The sequence below is a fragment of the Carcharodon carcharias genome, chromosome 7 (assembly GCF_017639515.1).
Source record: "Carcharodon carcharias isolate sCarCar2 chromosome 7, sCarCar2.pri, whole genome shotgun sequence".
Lineage (NCBI taxonomy): Eukaryota > Metazoa > Chordata > Chondrichthyes > Lamniformes > Lamnidae > Carcharodon > Carcharodon carcharias.
The window spans coordinates 115,438,709-115,455,234 of NC_054473.1; the positions used below are offsets into that span (position 1 = coordinate 115,438,709).

The window sequence follows — 16,526 nt, forward strand, 5'->3', positions numbered from 1 at the left end:
TCTAAACTCAAATGAGTACAGGTCCAACCTACTCAACCTCTCCTCATAAGAAAACCCTCCATACCCGGGATCAACTGAGTGAACCTTCTCTGGGCTGCCTCCAATGCCAGTTTATCTTTCCTTAGATAAAGGGACCAAAACTGTTCACAGTATTCTAGGTGTGGTCTAACTAGTGCCTTGTATCGTTTTAGCAAGACTTCCTTATTTTTATACTCCATTCCATTTGAAATAAAGGCCAACATTCCATTTATCTTCCCTATTATCTCTGAACTTGAACGCTAGCTTTTTGGGATTCATGCACGAGGACCCCCAAATCCCTCTGTGCTGCAGCTTTCTTCAGTCTTTCTCCATTTAAATAATATCCAGCTCCTCTATTCTTCCTGCCAAAGTGCAAAACCTCACATTTTCCCACATTATATTCCATCTGCCAAGTCTTTGCCCACTCACTTAACCTGTCTTTATCCCTCTGTAGACTCTTTGTGTCATCCTCACCACTTGCCTTCCCACCTATTTTTGTGTATCCACAAACTTGGCAATAGCACATTCACTTCCCTCATCCAAGTCATTAATAAATATTGTAAATAATTGTGGCCCCAGCACTGATCCCTGTGCCACTCCACAGGTTGCCATCCTGAAAATTTCCCCCTTATCCCAACTCTCTGTTTCCTATTAGTTAGCCAATCCACTATCCATGCTAATATACTACCCCCAACACCGTGGGCTCTTAGCTTATTAAGTAGTCTTATGTGCGGTACCTAATCGAACGCATTTTGGAAGTCCAAATATATTACATCTACTGGTTCCCCTTTGTCTATCCTGCTTGTTACCTCCTCAATTTTAATAAATTTGTGAATTTGTAATTTGAGAGAAGGGTTGTAAATCTTTGGAATTCTATACCCCAGAGAGCTGTAGATGCTCAGTTGTTGATTATATTCAAGACTGAGGTCAATATATATTTGGAAACTAAGGGACGTGGGATAGTGTAGGGAAATGAGTTGATGTTGAAGATCAGTCATAAACAGGCACAAAGGGCCGAATAGCCTACTTCCTATTTCTTTTTTCTCATAGCTGCAAATACACTGTACTGCAGTGGTCACTGGGCAGGAGGACCCTCTTCTGCCCCTTTGTTTTTCAACTCCCAGCCCCAGGGGCATTAGGTGCTACTGTGGCCCCAATCTACAGTTCCATGGCTAGAATCCTGATGCTGTGGCCATTCGATCTATGAGGCTTAGTAGCACAAAGGTGGGGAGGGTAAAACCAGTAATATACATGATTAAGGAAAAAGTACTTGCATTTACACAGAACCTTTCACAACCTTAGAATGTCCCAAAACACTTTACAGCACTTGAAGAGAGTTAGAGAAGTATTCAAATATAGGAAGTGCACACAACAAAATCCCACCACCAACAACACTAAACTGAACTGAAATGTTGTCCCAGATTTTGTTCTCGAGAGTGGGGCTTGATCACGTGAGCCACAGCTGACACATTTAAACTTTAAAATTTAATATACAAAAGGATCAATCCCTGATGATTCAAGATCTATTGGGGTAAATTCAGGCAGGGCTGCATTACATAATTGGCATTCTTCTTGTGTCTGACAAGATGTTAGCTTTTGGTGTCCTATTTGGCCACAGTTACTTTCTGTGCTCAACTCAACACCCGCACACTTGCACTATCCAGCTGGGGTCACAGGGTAGTGACCAGGAGTTAGAAACCTGCAGGATTATTCATCCCACCCTCATCTAAGCCTGAAGTTCAATGATAGACCTTACATCATGGAACCTGGCTGAGATCAATGCACTCAGTGGAGCCTGAGGCCTAGGTGTGAGGCCTTCCTTGTTTGTGAGAGTCAGTACCATGCTGGGTAGTGACTTTTACCAAGGCAGCCTTGGGTGGGGGCGTCAAATCTAATTTTACCCTCTTGTTGCCTGTGTATTACACATTAGCTTGAGTCTCATTGGGCCGTGGCATTTGACTAATGTAATTGTCAAGACAATTTGTGGCTCAGTTGATAGCATTCTCACCTTCAGGGTTTGAGTCCCACTTGTAAACACAAACAAAAAAGATCAAGACTGACACTGTACTGAGCGAGTGTTGCTCTGTTGGAGGTGCTGTGTTTCAGAACAGACATTAAACTGCCTGCTCAGGTGAATGCAAAAGATCAATGGCACTGCTTTGAAGAAGAGGAGGGGAGTCATCGCCAGTGTCCTGGCCAACGTTTATCCTTCAATCAACATGACAAACAAAAAAAAAAGATTTCCTGGGCATTATTACTTTGCTGTTTGTGGGAGTTTGCTGTGTACAAATTGGCTGCCACATTTCCTTCATTACAAAATGACCACACTTCAAAAAAATATCTCACTGGCGGTAAAATGCTTTGAAACATCTGGTAGCCATTGCCAGGCTGCATACCTGAATGCTATACAGTTGTTGACGGCAGCCAGCAGGTACAGCAGGTAATACTTGGGCTGGGATTCCTTCTGGCGTCCCTTTCCGTAACTGATGACAGCCTCTCGGAATCTATAGAAAGATACATTGGGAACATAAAGATAAAAATGGAGAAGATTCAGGGAGATTCCCCACCACCTACACCATCCCCACTTATTAAGCAAGAATTTAGGAAGGCAAGTGGTATGTGGCCTTCATCACAAGGGGATTTGAGTACAGGAATAAAGATGGCTTGTTGCAATAGAGCCTTGCTGAGACCTCACTTGGAGTATTGTGAACAGTTTTGGTCTCCTTATCTAAGGAAGAATATAGTTTCCATAGAGGGAGCGCAACGGAGATTCACCAGACTGATCCCTGGGATGGTGCGATTGTCCTATTAAGAGAGATTGAGGAAGCTGGGCCTTATTTTCCAGAGTTTCGAAGTATGAGAAGTGATCTCATTGAAACTTACAATATTCTTACAGGGTGTGACAGTGTAAATGTAGATAGGATGTTTCCCCTGGCTGATGAGTCTAGAACCAGGGGACACAGCTCAGAATAAGGGGCAGGCTATGTAGGACTGAGATGAGGAGGAATTTTTTCACTCAGATGGTGGTGAAGGCTCAGTCACTGAGCATGTTCAAAACTGAGATTGATAGATTTCTGTCTAATATTGACATCAAGGGATATAGGGATAGTGGGGAAAATGCTGTAGAGCTAGATGATTGGCCATGATCTGTTTGAATGGCAGAGCTGGCTTGACTCCTGCTCATATTTCCTATGTTCCTATGTTAACACGGGCAGCTGCCTATCACTGGCTTAAAAACAGAAAATGCTGGAAATACACAGCAGGTCTGGCAGTATCTGTGCAGAAGGAAACAGAGTTAACTTTTCAGGTCGATGACCTTTTATCCAGAAAATGAAGCCTAGCATTTACCATTACATTACAAAGGCATCATTGAAACGTGTTCAATGCTCTGGCGATTTGAGGCATGCGTTTTGTACTCATTCAGATTGGAGAGAGGTAATTAGACATAGTCCAGGAGGGACCATTAGCATCTCTCTCTTTTAGGGAGAAACAATTGGTTATATAGCTTGAGGGGCACCACTTGGCATGGTGGAAGCGAGGAGGCAGGGCCCAAGGCTACCTCAACCAGAGCAGGAATTGAACCTGTGCTGTTGGCATTCATCCTGAACCACGTGCTAGACCAGAGATAAAGTGAGGAAAATATTAATAAACGTTCTCTTTTACATTGAAAGTTTCACAAGGTCAGAATTCCTACAGCTCAAGGATGTTCTGGAAAGATAATGAAGAAGCATTTTTAATTACAAGGAATTTTCAGCATTTGATTTAGTATGTTCCTCTCAATTTTCCATCTACAGGTAAACTACATTAATAGGAACACTCTGCTCTATGCGATGGGGACTGTATCTGATTCTGAACTTTCAAGTAATTTAAAGTAATTAGTTATTGTCCACAAAGGACCACAGAAGAAGAGAGACTTTTGGTGTCGAGCTTGAGGGCCATCACCTCATAAAGCATGAGGCAAAGTAAGGAGGCAGGCCCCCATTAACTACCACAGCCGGTACAGGGATTGACCTCACCCCCAGCCACCTAAGCCAATGGAGCCCTACACTGAACTCTCATCTTAAACAATTCACTGGGAGTTGTCTGTTGAGGAAGGCAGAACACGCTCTAACGCAATCAGACTTCTGTAAACTGCTGATTAAAACCAGCCCGTTGCTCCCGAATGGGTATATGCATCTTTTTTTATACATTCTTGGGATGTGGCTGTTGCTGGCAAGGGCAACATTTATTGCCCATCCCTAACTGACCTTGAGAAGGTGTGGGTTGTCCTCATGTGTTATTGATGCAGAGCTCAAGGGTCCAGGACACAGGCCTGGCCTGTATTGTGTTAGCTGACCTCAGGGAACTGTAATTAACATCAGCATTCCTAGGCAAGAGTGAGGGAAATGAGTGAATCTCACTCCTGAAATGGGTGGGTTGTCTTATGAGAAAGGCTGGACAGGCTAGGCTTGTATCTGCTGGAATTTAGAAGAGTAAGAGGTGACTTGATTGAAACATATAAGACCCTGAGGGGTCTTGACAGGATGGATGTGAAAAGGATGTTTCCAATTGTGGGACGATTTAGAACTAAGGGTCACCTATTTAAAACAGAGATGAGGAATTTTTCTTCGCTCAGAAGGTTGAGAATCTTTGGGATTTTCTTCCTCAAAAAGTGGCTGAGGCAGAGTATCACCTACATCCGTGATTCCTCTGACACCTTACGTCATATCAACAATTTCCAGTTCCCTGGCCCCAGCCGCTTTCTCTTCACCATGGACGTCCAATCCCTCTACACCTCCATCCCCCACCAGGATGGTCTGAGGGCCCTTAGTTTCTTCCTCGAACAGAGGCCCGAACAATCCCCATCCACCACTACTCTCCTCCGTCTGGCTGAACATGTTCTCACACTGAACAATTTCTCCTTCAACTCCTCTCACTTCCTCCAAATAAAAGGTGTAGCTATGGGTACCCGCATGGGCCCCAGCTATGCCTGTCTCTTTATGGGGTATGTGGAACATTCCTTGTTCCAGTCCTACTCCAGCCCCCTTCCACAACTCTTTCTCCGGTACATCGATGATTACTTCGGTGCTGCTTCGTGCTCTCATCAAGACTTGGAAAAATTTATTAATTTTGCTTCCAATCTCCACCCCTTCATCATTTTCACGTGGTCCATCTCTGACACTTCCCTTCCCTTCCTTGACCTCGCTGTCTCAATCTCTGGTGATAGACTGTCCACCAATATCCATTACAAGCCTACCGACTCCCACAGCTACCTTGACTACAGCTCCTCACACCCCGCTTCCTGTAAGGACTCCATCCCATTCTCTCAGTTCCTTCGCCTCCGTCACATCTGTTCCCATGATGCTACATTCAAAAACAGTTCCTCTGACATGTCCTCCTTCTTCCTTAACCGAGGTTTTCCACCCACGGTCGTTGACAGGGCCCTCAACCGTGTCCGGCCCATCTCCCGCGCATCCACCCTCACGCCTTCTCCTCCCTCCCAGAAACATGATAGGGTCCCCCTTGTCCTCACTTATCACCCCACCAGCCTCCGCATTCAAAGGATCATCCTCCGCCATTTCCACCAACTCCAGCATGATGCCACTGCCAAACACATCTTCCCTTCACCCCCACTGTCGGCATTCCATAGGGATCGTTCCCTCCGGGACACCCTGGTCCACTCCTCCATCACCCCCTACTCCCCAACCCCCACCTTTGGCACCACCCCATGCCCATGCAAAAGATGTAACACCTGCCCCTTCGCTTCCTCTCTCCTCACCGTCCAAGGGCCCAAACACTCCTTTCAAGTGAAGCAACACTTCACTTGCATTTCCCCCAACTTAGTCTACTGCATTCGTTGCTCCCAATGCGGTCTCCTCTACATTGGAGAGACCAAATGTAAACTGGGCGACCGCTTTGCAGAACACCTGCGGTCTGTCCGCAAGAATGACCCAAACCTCCCTGTCGCTTGCCATTTCAACACTCCACCCTGCTCTCTTGCCCACATGTCTGTCCTTGGCTTGCTGCATTGTTCCAGTGAAGCCCAACGCAAACTGGAGGAACAACACCTCATCTTCCGACTAGGCACTTTACAGCCTTCCGGACTGAATATTGAATTCAACAACTTTAGGTCTTGACCTCCCACCTCCATCCCCACCCCACTTTCTGTTTCTTCTCCCTTCCTTTTGTTTTTTCCAATAAATTATATAGATTTTTCTTTTTCCCACCTATTTCCATTATTTTAAAATATTTTAAAATCTTTTATGCTCCCCCCACCCCCACTAGAGCTATACCTTGAGTGCCCTGCCATCCATTCTTAATTAGCACACTTGTTTAGATAATATCACCAACGTCGACACCTATGTGTTCTTTTATCCTGCTGTCTTTGACATCTTTTGATGATCTGCTTCTATCACTGCTTTTGCCTACAACCACACCACCCCCCTCCACCTCCCCCCACCCAACCGCGCCCTCCTCCCCCCCGCCCCCCCCAACCACCACCACCACCACCACCACCACTACCACCTTAAACCAGCTTATATTTCAACCCTCCCTGGGATTCACCTAGTTCTGTCAAAGGGTCATGAGGACTTGAAACGTCAACTCTTTTCTTCTCCGCCGATGCTGCCAGACCTGCTGAGTTTTTCCAGGTAATTCTGTTTTTGTAGGGTATTCAAATATCTTTAAGGCAGAGGTAGATAGATTCTTGATAAGTAAGGGGATGAAAGGTTATCGGGGGTTGGTGGGACTGTGGGTTTGAGGTTACAAACAGATCAGCCATGATCGTATTGAATGGAGCAGCAGGCTCAAAGGGCCGAGTGGCCTACTCCTACTCCAAATTCATACGTTCGTATGTATCAACCTGATTCCTGTTCTTGGTCGCTATCAAGCATGTGTGCACGTGTGTGTGCATGTATATGTGTGTGCATGCACATGTGCATGGGTGTGTCTCAGTGGGCATGAACGAGCATTCAATGATGATAGTTGAGAAGCCCCCCCTTCCCCAATCTCATGGTTGAATACCCTGCCATCAGTCCCGTTGACTTGTGGAGTTGTATCCTGGCAAAGTGTCGGAAACTTAAGTAAAGCCGGGGGTTTGTATAGGCTGGGTAAAATATTTTTAAAAACCCAGATAATCTGCAGATTTTAATTATTCACCAAGTCTTTCCAACAAATTGTGATGAGTAGGAGCTGCAGTTGATGCTCAGCAGTGGGGATATCAAATTTAAGATAGCGGGGAAACAAACTTCCACAGTATTCCTCCTTTTCTGAAGATCTGTGGAGACCTGGGAAAAACAGTGTTAATGCCTGTGGGGGTACAGAGAGTTTCACAGGCATTCAGTCCCATGAATGTTAAGAAATGTCATGTGGTGTATCTTTGGATCAGTAATACTTCTGTGTGCTGTGATACCAAAATAGTTTGGTTCATGGGTGGGCCACAAAATCTGGCTCCATAGCAGCGGTAGTTTTGGTACTACTGGAGCTGGTTGAGGTGAAAAATGGAGAGAGGCTCATTTCCGATGGGACCCGTGGCGATCACTATGTTGCTGATAGTGATGGTGTGGGTATTATATGCGTTTTCTGGCAGGATGCAGAATAGGCAGATCAGTGTCTAACTCTGATTTTATGCATAACCTGACCTCTCTGCTCCAGTTAACACCATCCCATAAATAGGTACAGCTGAACATGACCCCTACCCTCCACCCACATTGCTGCTGAAAGACATCACCATCCAACTTTCAGGTTAGTTGAGTTTGACTGTCTACTCTGTCTTGCAGAATTAATGGGAGTGCTGGGTTTTTAGAAAAGTTGTGAAAACTTGGTTAAGTCAACAGGGAGTGGGTGATGTGCCTGGTACAGTTGAATAGCTGGCAGTATGTGTAAGCTCTGAGATCTAAGTGTTCAGCTTCCAGCAGTGCTAAATGCGTGAGGGTGTGTGAAGCATATATGAAATTTGACTTGTAGTTGTGATAGATTGTTGGTAGGTGAGGGAGGGATGTGAGGTAAATAAAGCAATGGGTGAGGCCAGTGGTGCAGTTGGTAGGACATGGCATGAAAAGGGACATTCACTGACCTTGATCACTCATACAAGGCCTTCTTGCGGCACTGCATCTAGGTCCTCAGTGTCAGACTGGTGGTATTGATCACCATGGCCACTTGCTCCACCTGCCTTCTCAGCACCTGTCTCAGGGGCCTCCTGGCCCCCGGAGGGAAGAGAATCTCTCTCCTCTGGGCCACCTCCTGCACTAACAACTTCTGCACAGCATCCGAAAAGCAGGGGGGTATGTCCTCTTGCCAGAAGCATCATTTTGGGTCCTTCCTGAAGGTTTTCAAATGTTTTCCCAACAGCTCAGGCCCCTGCTGTAACCAGAATGCACCTGGCCTTTCAGAGACGCAGTCTAGCTTAAGTGATGGTAGCCTGGCACAAACTTGGGCCCCCCAGCTGAGATGTGCCGCATTCAGCACATAGCAGTGCATTCAGCTGCATGCCACAATCACACAAATGAACAGGTTTGTGTGAATGTTTTGCCAAACAATTCCTGAAAGTACAAAATAAATAAATCAAAGTTGCTAGGATAAACTTGGTTGGGGATTCTCTTGGTCTCCAGCTGTAGTGGAGGTAGATCGACAGATAACCTGGAAAGATGCTGTCAATGGCTGTCTTTACCAGGCTTTCCAGTGAAGCAATGATGGAAATTGGAAGAACCCCAACAGATTTAAGAAATTGGCCATTGATGGACACTGAACCAATTTGGTGAGGTTGGCTATTTGAGCTGCTCAGCATCCCTTTCAAACACCCCTTCAACTTCTTGTTTGAGAGGTTGGATAGACTTGGGTTGTTTTCTTTGGAGCAGAGAAGACTGAGAGTTGACCTGATCGAGGTGTACAACATTATGAGGGGCATGAACAGGGTGCATAGGGAGCAGCTGTTCCCCTTAGTTGAAGGGTCAGTCACTAGGGGACATAAGTTCAAGCTGAGGGGCAGGAGGTTTAGGGGGGATGTGAGGAAAAGCTTTTTTACCCAGAGGGTGGTCTGGAATGCACTGCCTGGGAGGGTGGTGGAGGCGGGTTGCCTCACATCCTTTAAAAAGTACCTGGATGAGCACTTGGTACATCATAACATTCAAGGCTATGGGCCAAGTGCTGGTAAATGGGATTAGGTAGGTAGGTCAGGTGTTTCTCACGTGTCGGTGCAGACTTGATGGACCGAAGGGTCTCTTCTGCACTGATTCTGTGATTCTGTGATTCTTGCTTGTCTGGTTCAGTTCAAAACACAAAATTATTCATTGTCAACAGATTTATCTGTTGGTTTGGGAAATTGTGACACACTTAACAGTTCTTCGCAAATAAATGGCATCATTCTATGATCACAACACAAGTTGTGAGCCATGCAGAAAGTATAAACTGTTACACCATTTCCTATATTAATCGGTTACCTGTACAAGAAAGATTCCAGTTCCTGTAGGGCCATTGCCACCATTTGGTCCCTGAGAGAGTCACTGATCACCATCGCCACCTGGACATTCTCTTCCAACATCTGGATGGAAAAGGGCAAAGTTTGAAGGTCAAGGCAACTGTGCAGAAAACACAAAACAATGTAAAACTTAACTTCTGTCAGGAAATGTGTATTTGGTCCCATTGCCTGTTCATTGTCTTTAAAATTCCAGTTATTATTCCTTTAACTATTGATTTAAGTATGCAAAAACTATTGGAAATGCACTATCGAGTTTGTTTTCTTACTGGTCAGTTTATACACAGTTTATAACATCCACCTAATAGCTCAGTGTAAGTGTGTATCACAGATTGAGGTAATAACCCACACTAATTAGGTAGTCACCATCTCTATTCTAAATTCATCCTTGGTGTGGGGAATGCAAGCAGGGAAGACACCAGCCCCTCCAATCTCCCCAGAGGGGTGTCCTCTCTGACCCACGGCCCCTTAATTCTTTTATGTTTGGAACTTAACTTGCTGTAGGCGCTGGGTCTTGTGCGTACCTTAGCTGTGCCCACTTCCCCCAGTGGCACTGCCTGAGGCTGCTGGCCCTCTGATTGGGCCGGAGGCATCAGGAGTCTGTCCACTGTCCTGAATCAGATGGTGGGCTCATGGGTGGCTAATTAGGAGGCTGCCCATGGTAAAATTACCAAGGAGGTCCTGCTGCTGCCAAGTGTGGACTCAGGACCCACTTTTTACCTTGACATGGAGTCACAACCCCTGGGGGCAGATTTCAGGCCCGTGCGGCTGCCACAGTTGGTATTAATGTCCCTGGGTTAAGGGCGGGAGAAAATATCAGTTCGGCTCCTCATCCCAGTCCAGTAATCCAGAACTGTGTGTGGATCTTTGGTGAGGATAGGGCAGGTTCAGCTGCACTGCCCAACATGGTGAGATAGCCTATCCTCACCATCAACCCCACCCATGGGTGCAGGAGGGTACCTGATACTAATGGGACTCAGGCACAGGTGAGAAAAATAGAAAAGAAAGGAAAGGATTTTCACAACCTCAGGATGTCCCAAAACACTTTACAGCAAATGAAGTATTTCTGAAGTGTAGTCACTGTTATAACACAGGAAACACAGCAGCCAATTTGTGCACAGCAAGTTCCACCATCAGCAATGTGATGATCCCTGATAACCTTATTTAGTGATGTAGGTTGAGAGATAAATATTAGTTAGGGCACCAGGGATAACTCCCCTGCTCTTCTTTAAGTTGGTGCCATGGGATCTTTTTTACATTCACTTGAGAGGGCAGGCAGAACCTTGACTGAATGTCTCATCTAAAAGAAGGCACCTCCAACAGAGCAGCACTCCCTCAGTACTAGCCTGGATTATATGATCAAGTTTCTGAAGTGGCATTTAAACCACAAGCTTCTGACTGAGTGGTGATAGAGCTACTACTGAGCCACAGACACACAGCTTCAGTGCTCCCAGGTTAAGAGGAAAAATTGGTACCTTGATCTTAAATTATCAGGGCTGGAGGATCATGGCCTCTGATGAGTCTGATGTACTTCAATATGATTAGCCATGCTAGCAACCTGTGTGCAAAGGGCTCATTAAAGACTCAGGTTTTATTTCCGTTAGAGGGCCTCACCATGGCAACAAATGAGCCTTGGGGAGGCCTGAGGAAAGAGGGAGAATCTTGTTCTTCAATGCCCTTCTGCAGAGAATAGGGTCACCCTTCCTTGTTACTATTTTTTTAAATCAAGAAGACATGGGCCCATCTATGTATCAAAGAAAATAGAAAATGTCATGAATAGCAGCAGTCTTTAACTGGCTGCTGGCCCCCAATGCCTCGTGATACTCCCACTGTCCATGACATTGAACAATCTAAATGCACTGAGTTCTCCTAATAGTGCTGGCCTTTCACTGACCTGAGTCACAATCACCGGCAGGCTGGAGTGGCAGTAACCCTCATGGTCAGACTCAGGTTCCTCCTCCCTGTACCAATCGTTCACCTCAGCTTCCACTGCTTTCTGCATCCAGTCCGACACAGCCAGCTAGAATGAAGAAATAATGAAAAATCAAGGGCCTTATTCAATTTAAATAAATTTTATTCTGCTGACAATTCTGGCTGTTTCTCTCCGAATTTAAGCAGCCACTCTGAGTAACACTGTACCTCCAACAGACAGCGGTAGAACTGGAAGAGCCTGTCACTTTGCTGTCTTGGAAATAGATCTGTTTTAGGGTACAGGCTAGCTTCAGACTCATTCTTCCTCAACATAGAATTATTGGAACTAACACCCTCTCCTCCTCTCTGTTATAAATTGTTGCTCATTCCCTGAGTAAAGGAGGAATCTGGAGCCAGTCTTTCCTCAACATAGGGTTATTCACAGAACAGGCCCCCTTTTCTTCCCTTTCCCCTTCCCCTCCCCCAACCTGTTCTTATATACTTAAGAATAATGCCCTAGCCTTTCCCCAATTGGTAAAGGCTGTTCTTACTTACAACTAGAGCATGCACTTCATTGTGACAGGATTGCAACGTTAACACTCTCTCCTTTCTCCTCCTTCCCCTCTCTTCAGCCCTCTCCTCCCCCTCTCCTCCTCCTGGTTACTGTTTGCTGTCAGTAATAAACAGAGGTCTGATTTCTGGCAGGAGCCTAACAGGATGACAATCCCCTCTTTGCACCACCGTGTAACAGTAGCAAGAGACCAGTGGGTTCCACAAAGAGATAGCCAGCTACTCCTTAAAGGGGCTTGGCCATATGCTGAGGTGAGTTAGTGGGCATCAGCATTTTGTGAAATAACCCTATACTGGGTGGACTCTCAGGCTCTAAGGAAATTGTTGTTTTCAGCCAATACTCTCCCTTCCTCCCCTACTGTTCTGGCTCTGAGGGAGGTCCCAGTACTTCATCCATCCTTCGTATGTACAGTTTGGTTTGTATTTATTGAATTTATTGAATAAATTCTGGGAATTTTACCAGATTTATTTCATGTTAATAATCTGAGTGGAATAATATATTTTTTCAAATATTTTATACAGAGTCTCCATTGAAGGCAGCAATGAGTAGATATCAGCAAGGTCACTGATTTGTAGTTTTCATGGAAAAACATGGAATATGATTCCCTGGAAAAAAATTTATGCCATTCATGCAGAATTTGATTTATTCATTCCTGGTGAATGTTCATCTGTACTCTCTACAGAATCCATAGTCTTGTACATGTCCAGCGGAATTTTGCAAGATTTCAGTGTCGCAAAAAGAAAAAAAAAGTTATACCAAATTTCACTCCTATCCTCACTCAGTACCCACACTCCCTCACAGTGCCCAATCTTGTTCCCACCTGATGTTCACCTTCATACCCAGTGCGACACCATTATGTGGTTAACTGTAATACCATCACATGTTTACCAGCATGATGCCGTTGCTTGGTTACCAGTGTGACATTACCCCATAGTTACTGGTAGTTACCAGTGTGATATCACCCATGGTTACTAGTGGTTACCAGTGTGACATCATCACCCCATGGTTACCAGTGGTTACCAGTGTGACATCACCCCATAGTTACCAGTGTGATACCATTATAAAGTGTGATGAAGTGTACATACACTTCCCAAGCTACAGGGCACTAGGACCATAGGAACAGGATAGTTAAAGGAAGAATTTGGGTCTCCAATGCAGTTGTCACAGGTCTCCCTGATTAAACAAACAGCTGGGGAAGGAACTTAAGTAAACCCAGTGTTCTAGATTAGGGGCAAACTGTCAGAGACCTTTGTGAGAAGGTGCAGTTAGGTTGCCATTGTTTGATGAAACTTAAAATGAAAAGTATGCAAAATAGCTGTGCTTTGGAGACTCTGGAGGTAATGGTGCATGGGAGGGAAGAGAAGTCATTGCAGGTGATTCCCTGGCTTTGAATGTATTGGTAAGTGTGGAACCAGGCGAAGGCAGTACCACACAGCTGCCCCAGGAAGGAGAGATGTTGGAGAAGGATGGTGAGGTCAACTGTGTCAATGGATGCAGAGAGGTCACAAAGGATGAGCTGGGATAGTTTTCCACAATAACTGTCCCAGATTGTAATTTGTGACCTTGATAAGAACTCGTTCAGTGCTGTGGCAGGGGAAGAATCCTAATTGGAGTGGATCAAGTACAGAGTTGCAGGAAAGGTGGGCACAGGTTTGGGAGTTGACAAAATATTCAAGGACTTTGAAGACGAAGGGAAAGAGAGAAATGGGGTGCTAGTATGTAAGGACAGAGTGATTGAGGTTGGTTTTTTTTGAGGAAGGGGGTGATTGTGGCAAATTTGAAAGGGAGGGTGACAGGTACCTGAGGAGAGGGGGATTTCTTACAATATTGGCTAGCACAGGGGTCAGAAAAGCAGGCAATATGGTCAGCAGTTTAGTGGGAATCAGGTCACAGGGGAAGGAAGTGCTTTCATGGATAAGTTAAGCTTGGAGAGTGCATGAGGAGAAATAGAAGAAAAACCCAGAGTAAAATGTGAGCTTTGGGCTAGATCAAGGGTGAGCAGTGGGGGAAATTTTGACGAGCAGATTAGGAGACAGAGGATGTGGCATAGGCAGAACAGATGGTAACACTTTTTGAGGCTGAGGGCGGAGGAGGAAAAGGAAGAGAGGTTTAAGGAAATGGTTGATATTGAAGAAATGAAGTTGGGAGGGAGAGCTACCTTTACATTCCAGGATGATGCTGGAGCAGGGGACGGTTTTGGTAGAGGATAGCTGGGCCTGATAGTGTTTGATGTGATCTAGTCAGATCCAGCTAAAACAGTTTTTTTGATTGTTTATTTAAGAGATGTGGGTGCAGTTGGCTAGGCCAGCATTTGTGGCCCTTGAGAAGGTGATGGTGAGTTGCCTCCTTGAACTGCTCCAGACCCTGTGGTGTAGGTACACCCACAGTGCTGTTGGGGAGGGAGTTCCAGGATTTTGATCCAGCGATAGTGAAGGCCATTGTCATTTCCGGTGCCTAGGTTGATGCTGGGTGGCCCATCTGGTTTTATTCCTTACTGACTTGTTAGTGGTTTGATACAACTGAATGGCTTAAGAGTCAACCACATTGCTGTGGGTCTGATGTCACACATAGGCCCAGACCAGGTAAGGAAGACAGATTTCCTTCCCTAAAGGACATTAGTGAACCAGATGGGTTTTTTATGACTTTTAATTCCAGATTTTTATTGGGTTTAAATAGAGATACAGCTGCCCACCTCAAAGGGCACACCTTGACTGAGCCCTGGGATCGAATCTAGGTCCCCAGAGCATTACCATGGTTATCTGGATTACATCCCATGGTTGCCATTGGTTATAGCACAATATCATCTCATGGTTAGCACTGGTTGCCAGCGTATATAATATGAACTTAACCAGGCAAAACGCAACCAGCAGGAAAATTCTCTTATTGATTTGATATTTATTAGAGATTTAAAAAGAGATTCAGGACAGAGAGCAGAAGAGACTTATTTTCAGATTGCTTTTGAGGTTGTGGAATGCACCATGGGTAATTGAAACTGAGCGTAGGTCAATATTTAAGAATAGGTTAAAAAATGGCTGAAGGAAAGAAGGATAAAAGAATACAGGAACAAGGCAGACAAACGGGGTAAGGACTGCTGCTCATACGGAGGATAAACACCAACACGAACAGGGGGGAGCCGAAGGGCCTTTTTTTTGTTGTAGTTTCTATGTAGTTCTATCAGTGGAATGGCCTCCCCAATATTATACAGCATGTTTTTCCCACACATACTTACCTGGCAGGGGAGAGACTTCATCGCGTTTCTGCCAGGGAAAGAGCAATGGCTATAACCAGTCAAACCCCTTACCATGGGGTACCTAACACCATCCGAGTCATGGTGAAGGGCAGCGAGCAAGGAACAGGAATGGATAGGACCTTCTTCACCAAGAGGATCCTATTCAAGCTGTGTGGTTTCGATGCTGCGGAGATCTACCGCCTACAGGATTTCCCCAGCGCTGGTTTCTTTGATGTGACCTTCAAGCAAGTGGCAGCTTGTGTCAAACTCCTGAAGGTGTCTGAGGAAAAGAAAGACCTGCCAGAAATGAAGATCCTGACGGCGGAGCCGCTCTTTGTTCTACCGTTGCATCGTGAACGGGTTGCGACGGTGCATCTGTACAACCCCAACGTCCCTGTCGCTGACGTGCTCACCTTCCTTACCAGGTACTTCGATAAGGTTGGGAGCTGCACTGAAGTTAAAGATAATTTGGGGATCTGGACATGTAAACGCCAGGTTAAGGTAACGCTCAAGACCGACGGTAAGGGAGCCGTTTTCCACCCCCCTTCCAGATTCGCTATCGGGGGAAGCCGTGGGTACCTTGTCTACGCTGGGCAACCCAAACTTTGTCACTCATGCGGCAAGTCTGGTCATGTGGCGGCCAACTGCAGCGCCGTCCTCTGCAAGAACTGCAAAAAGGAAGGGCACCAGACAAAAGATTGTAAACAGGCTAAGTGCTGCAACCTGTGTGGCGAGGCAAGTCACCTCTACAAGACCTGCCCCAAACGTTGCCGTACTTATTCACAGGCAGCCAAAGCCAACGAGGGGGAAGCAGAAGAAATGCCTCGTGTCACTCCAACCACCAAGGCCCCCAGGGAGAACAACGGGACAAAGGAGGACACAGAGAGAGACAAGGTGGAGGAAAAGATTGGGGCAACAGACAGCCAATCAACAGTACTGCCCCCTGAACCTCCCACTCCTCAGGAGAGCGAATCAACGGAGGAGGAGGAGGCAGCAGTGGGAAAGCAGCAGGGGGAGTGGCAGCTGGTGAAGAGAGCCAAAAGGAAGAAGGGGCTAAAAAGAAACCAAGCCACTTCCCAGACAAGAATCAAGAGGCGTCTGCTATCCGACACGGATAACAAGAGCAGCAGCTCTTCGGACGAAGAAGTGCCAGGGCAGCGCCAACAGAAGAAGCGGCAAAACACTAGGGAGTTGGAGGACGAGACACCCAAGCTCCAGAACATTGGGGACAATGAGGAGACCAGCGCACCCCAACTTGGCCCACAACCCGAAGAGGCCAGTGTGCCACAGCCCCAGGAATCTGGGAACAGTGAGGCGCTCAGCGCACCCCAGCTCCGGGAAGCCGG

At 46.0% G+C, this 16,526-nt stretch overlaps 1 protein-coding gene across 1 annotated transcript in view; it reads right to left on the bottom strand.

The window, feature by feature from the left end:
* exoc3l1 (exocyst complex component 3-like 1) overlaps positions 1-16,526 on the bottom strand; it is a 295,672-nt gene that overhangs the window by 17,140 nt on the left and 262,006 nt on the right. The window contains exons 6-8 of the mRNA XM_041192273.1: positions 11,364-11,489; positions 9,435-9,535; positions 2,415-2,522 (exon numbers count right to left, since the gene is read on the bottom strand). Coding sequence (XP_041048207.1) covers positions 2,415-2,522; positions 9,435-9,535; positions 11,364-11,489 — 335 coding nt within the window. The remainder of the gene's footprint in view (positions 1-2,414; positions 2,523-9,434; positions 9,536-11,363; positions 11,490-16,526) is intronic.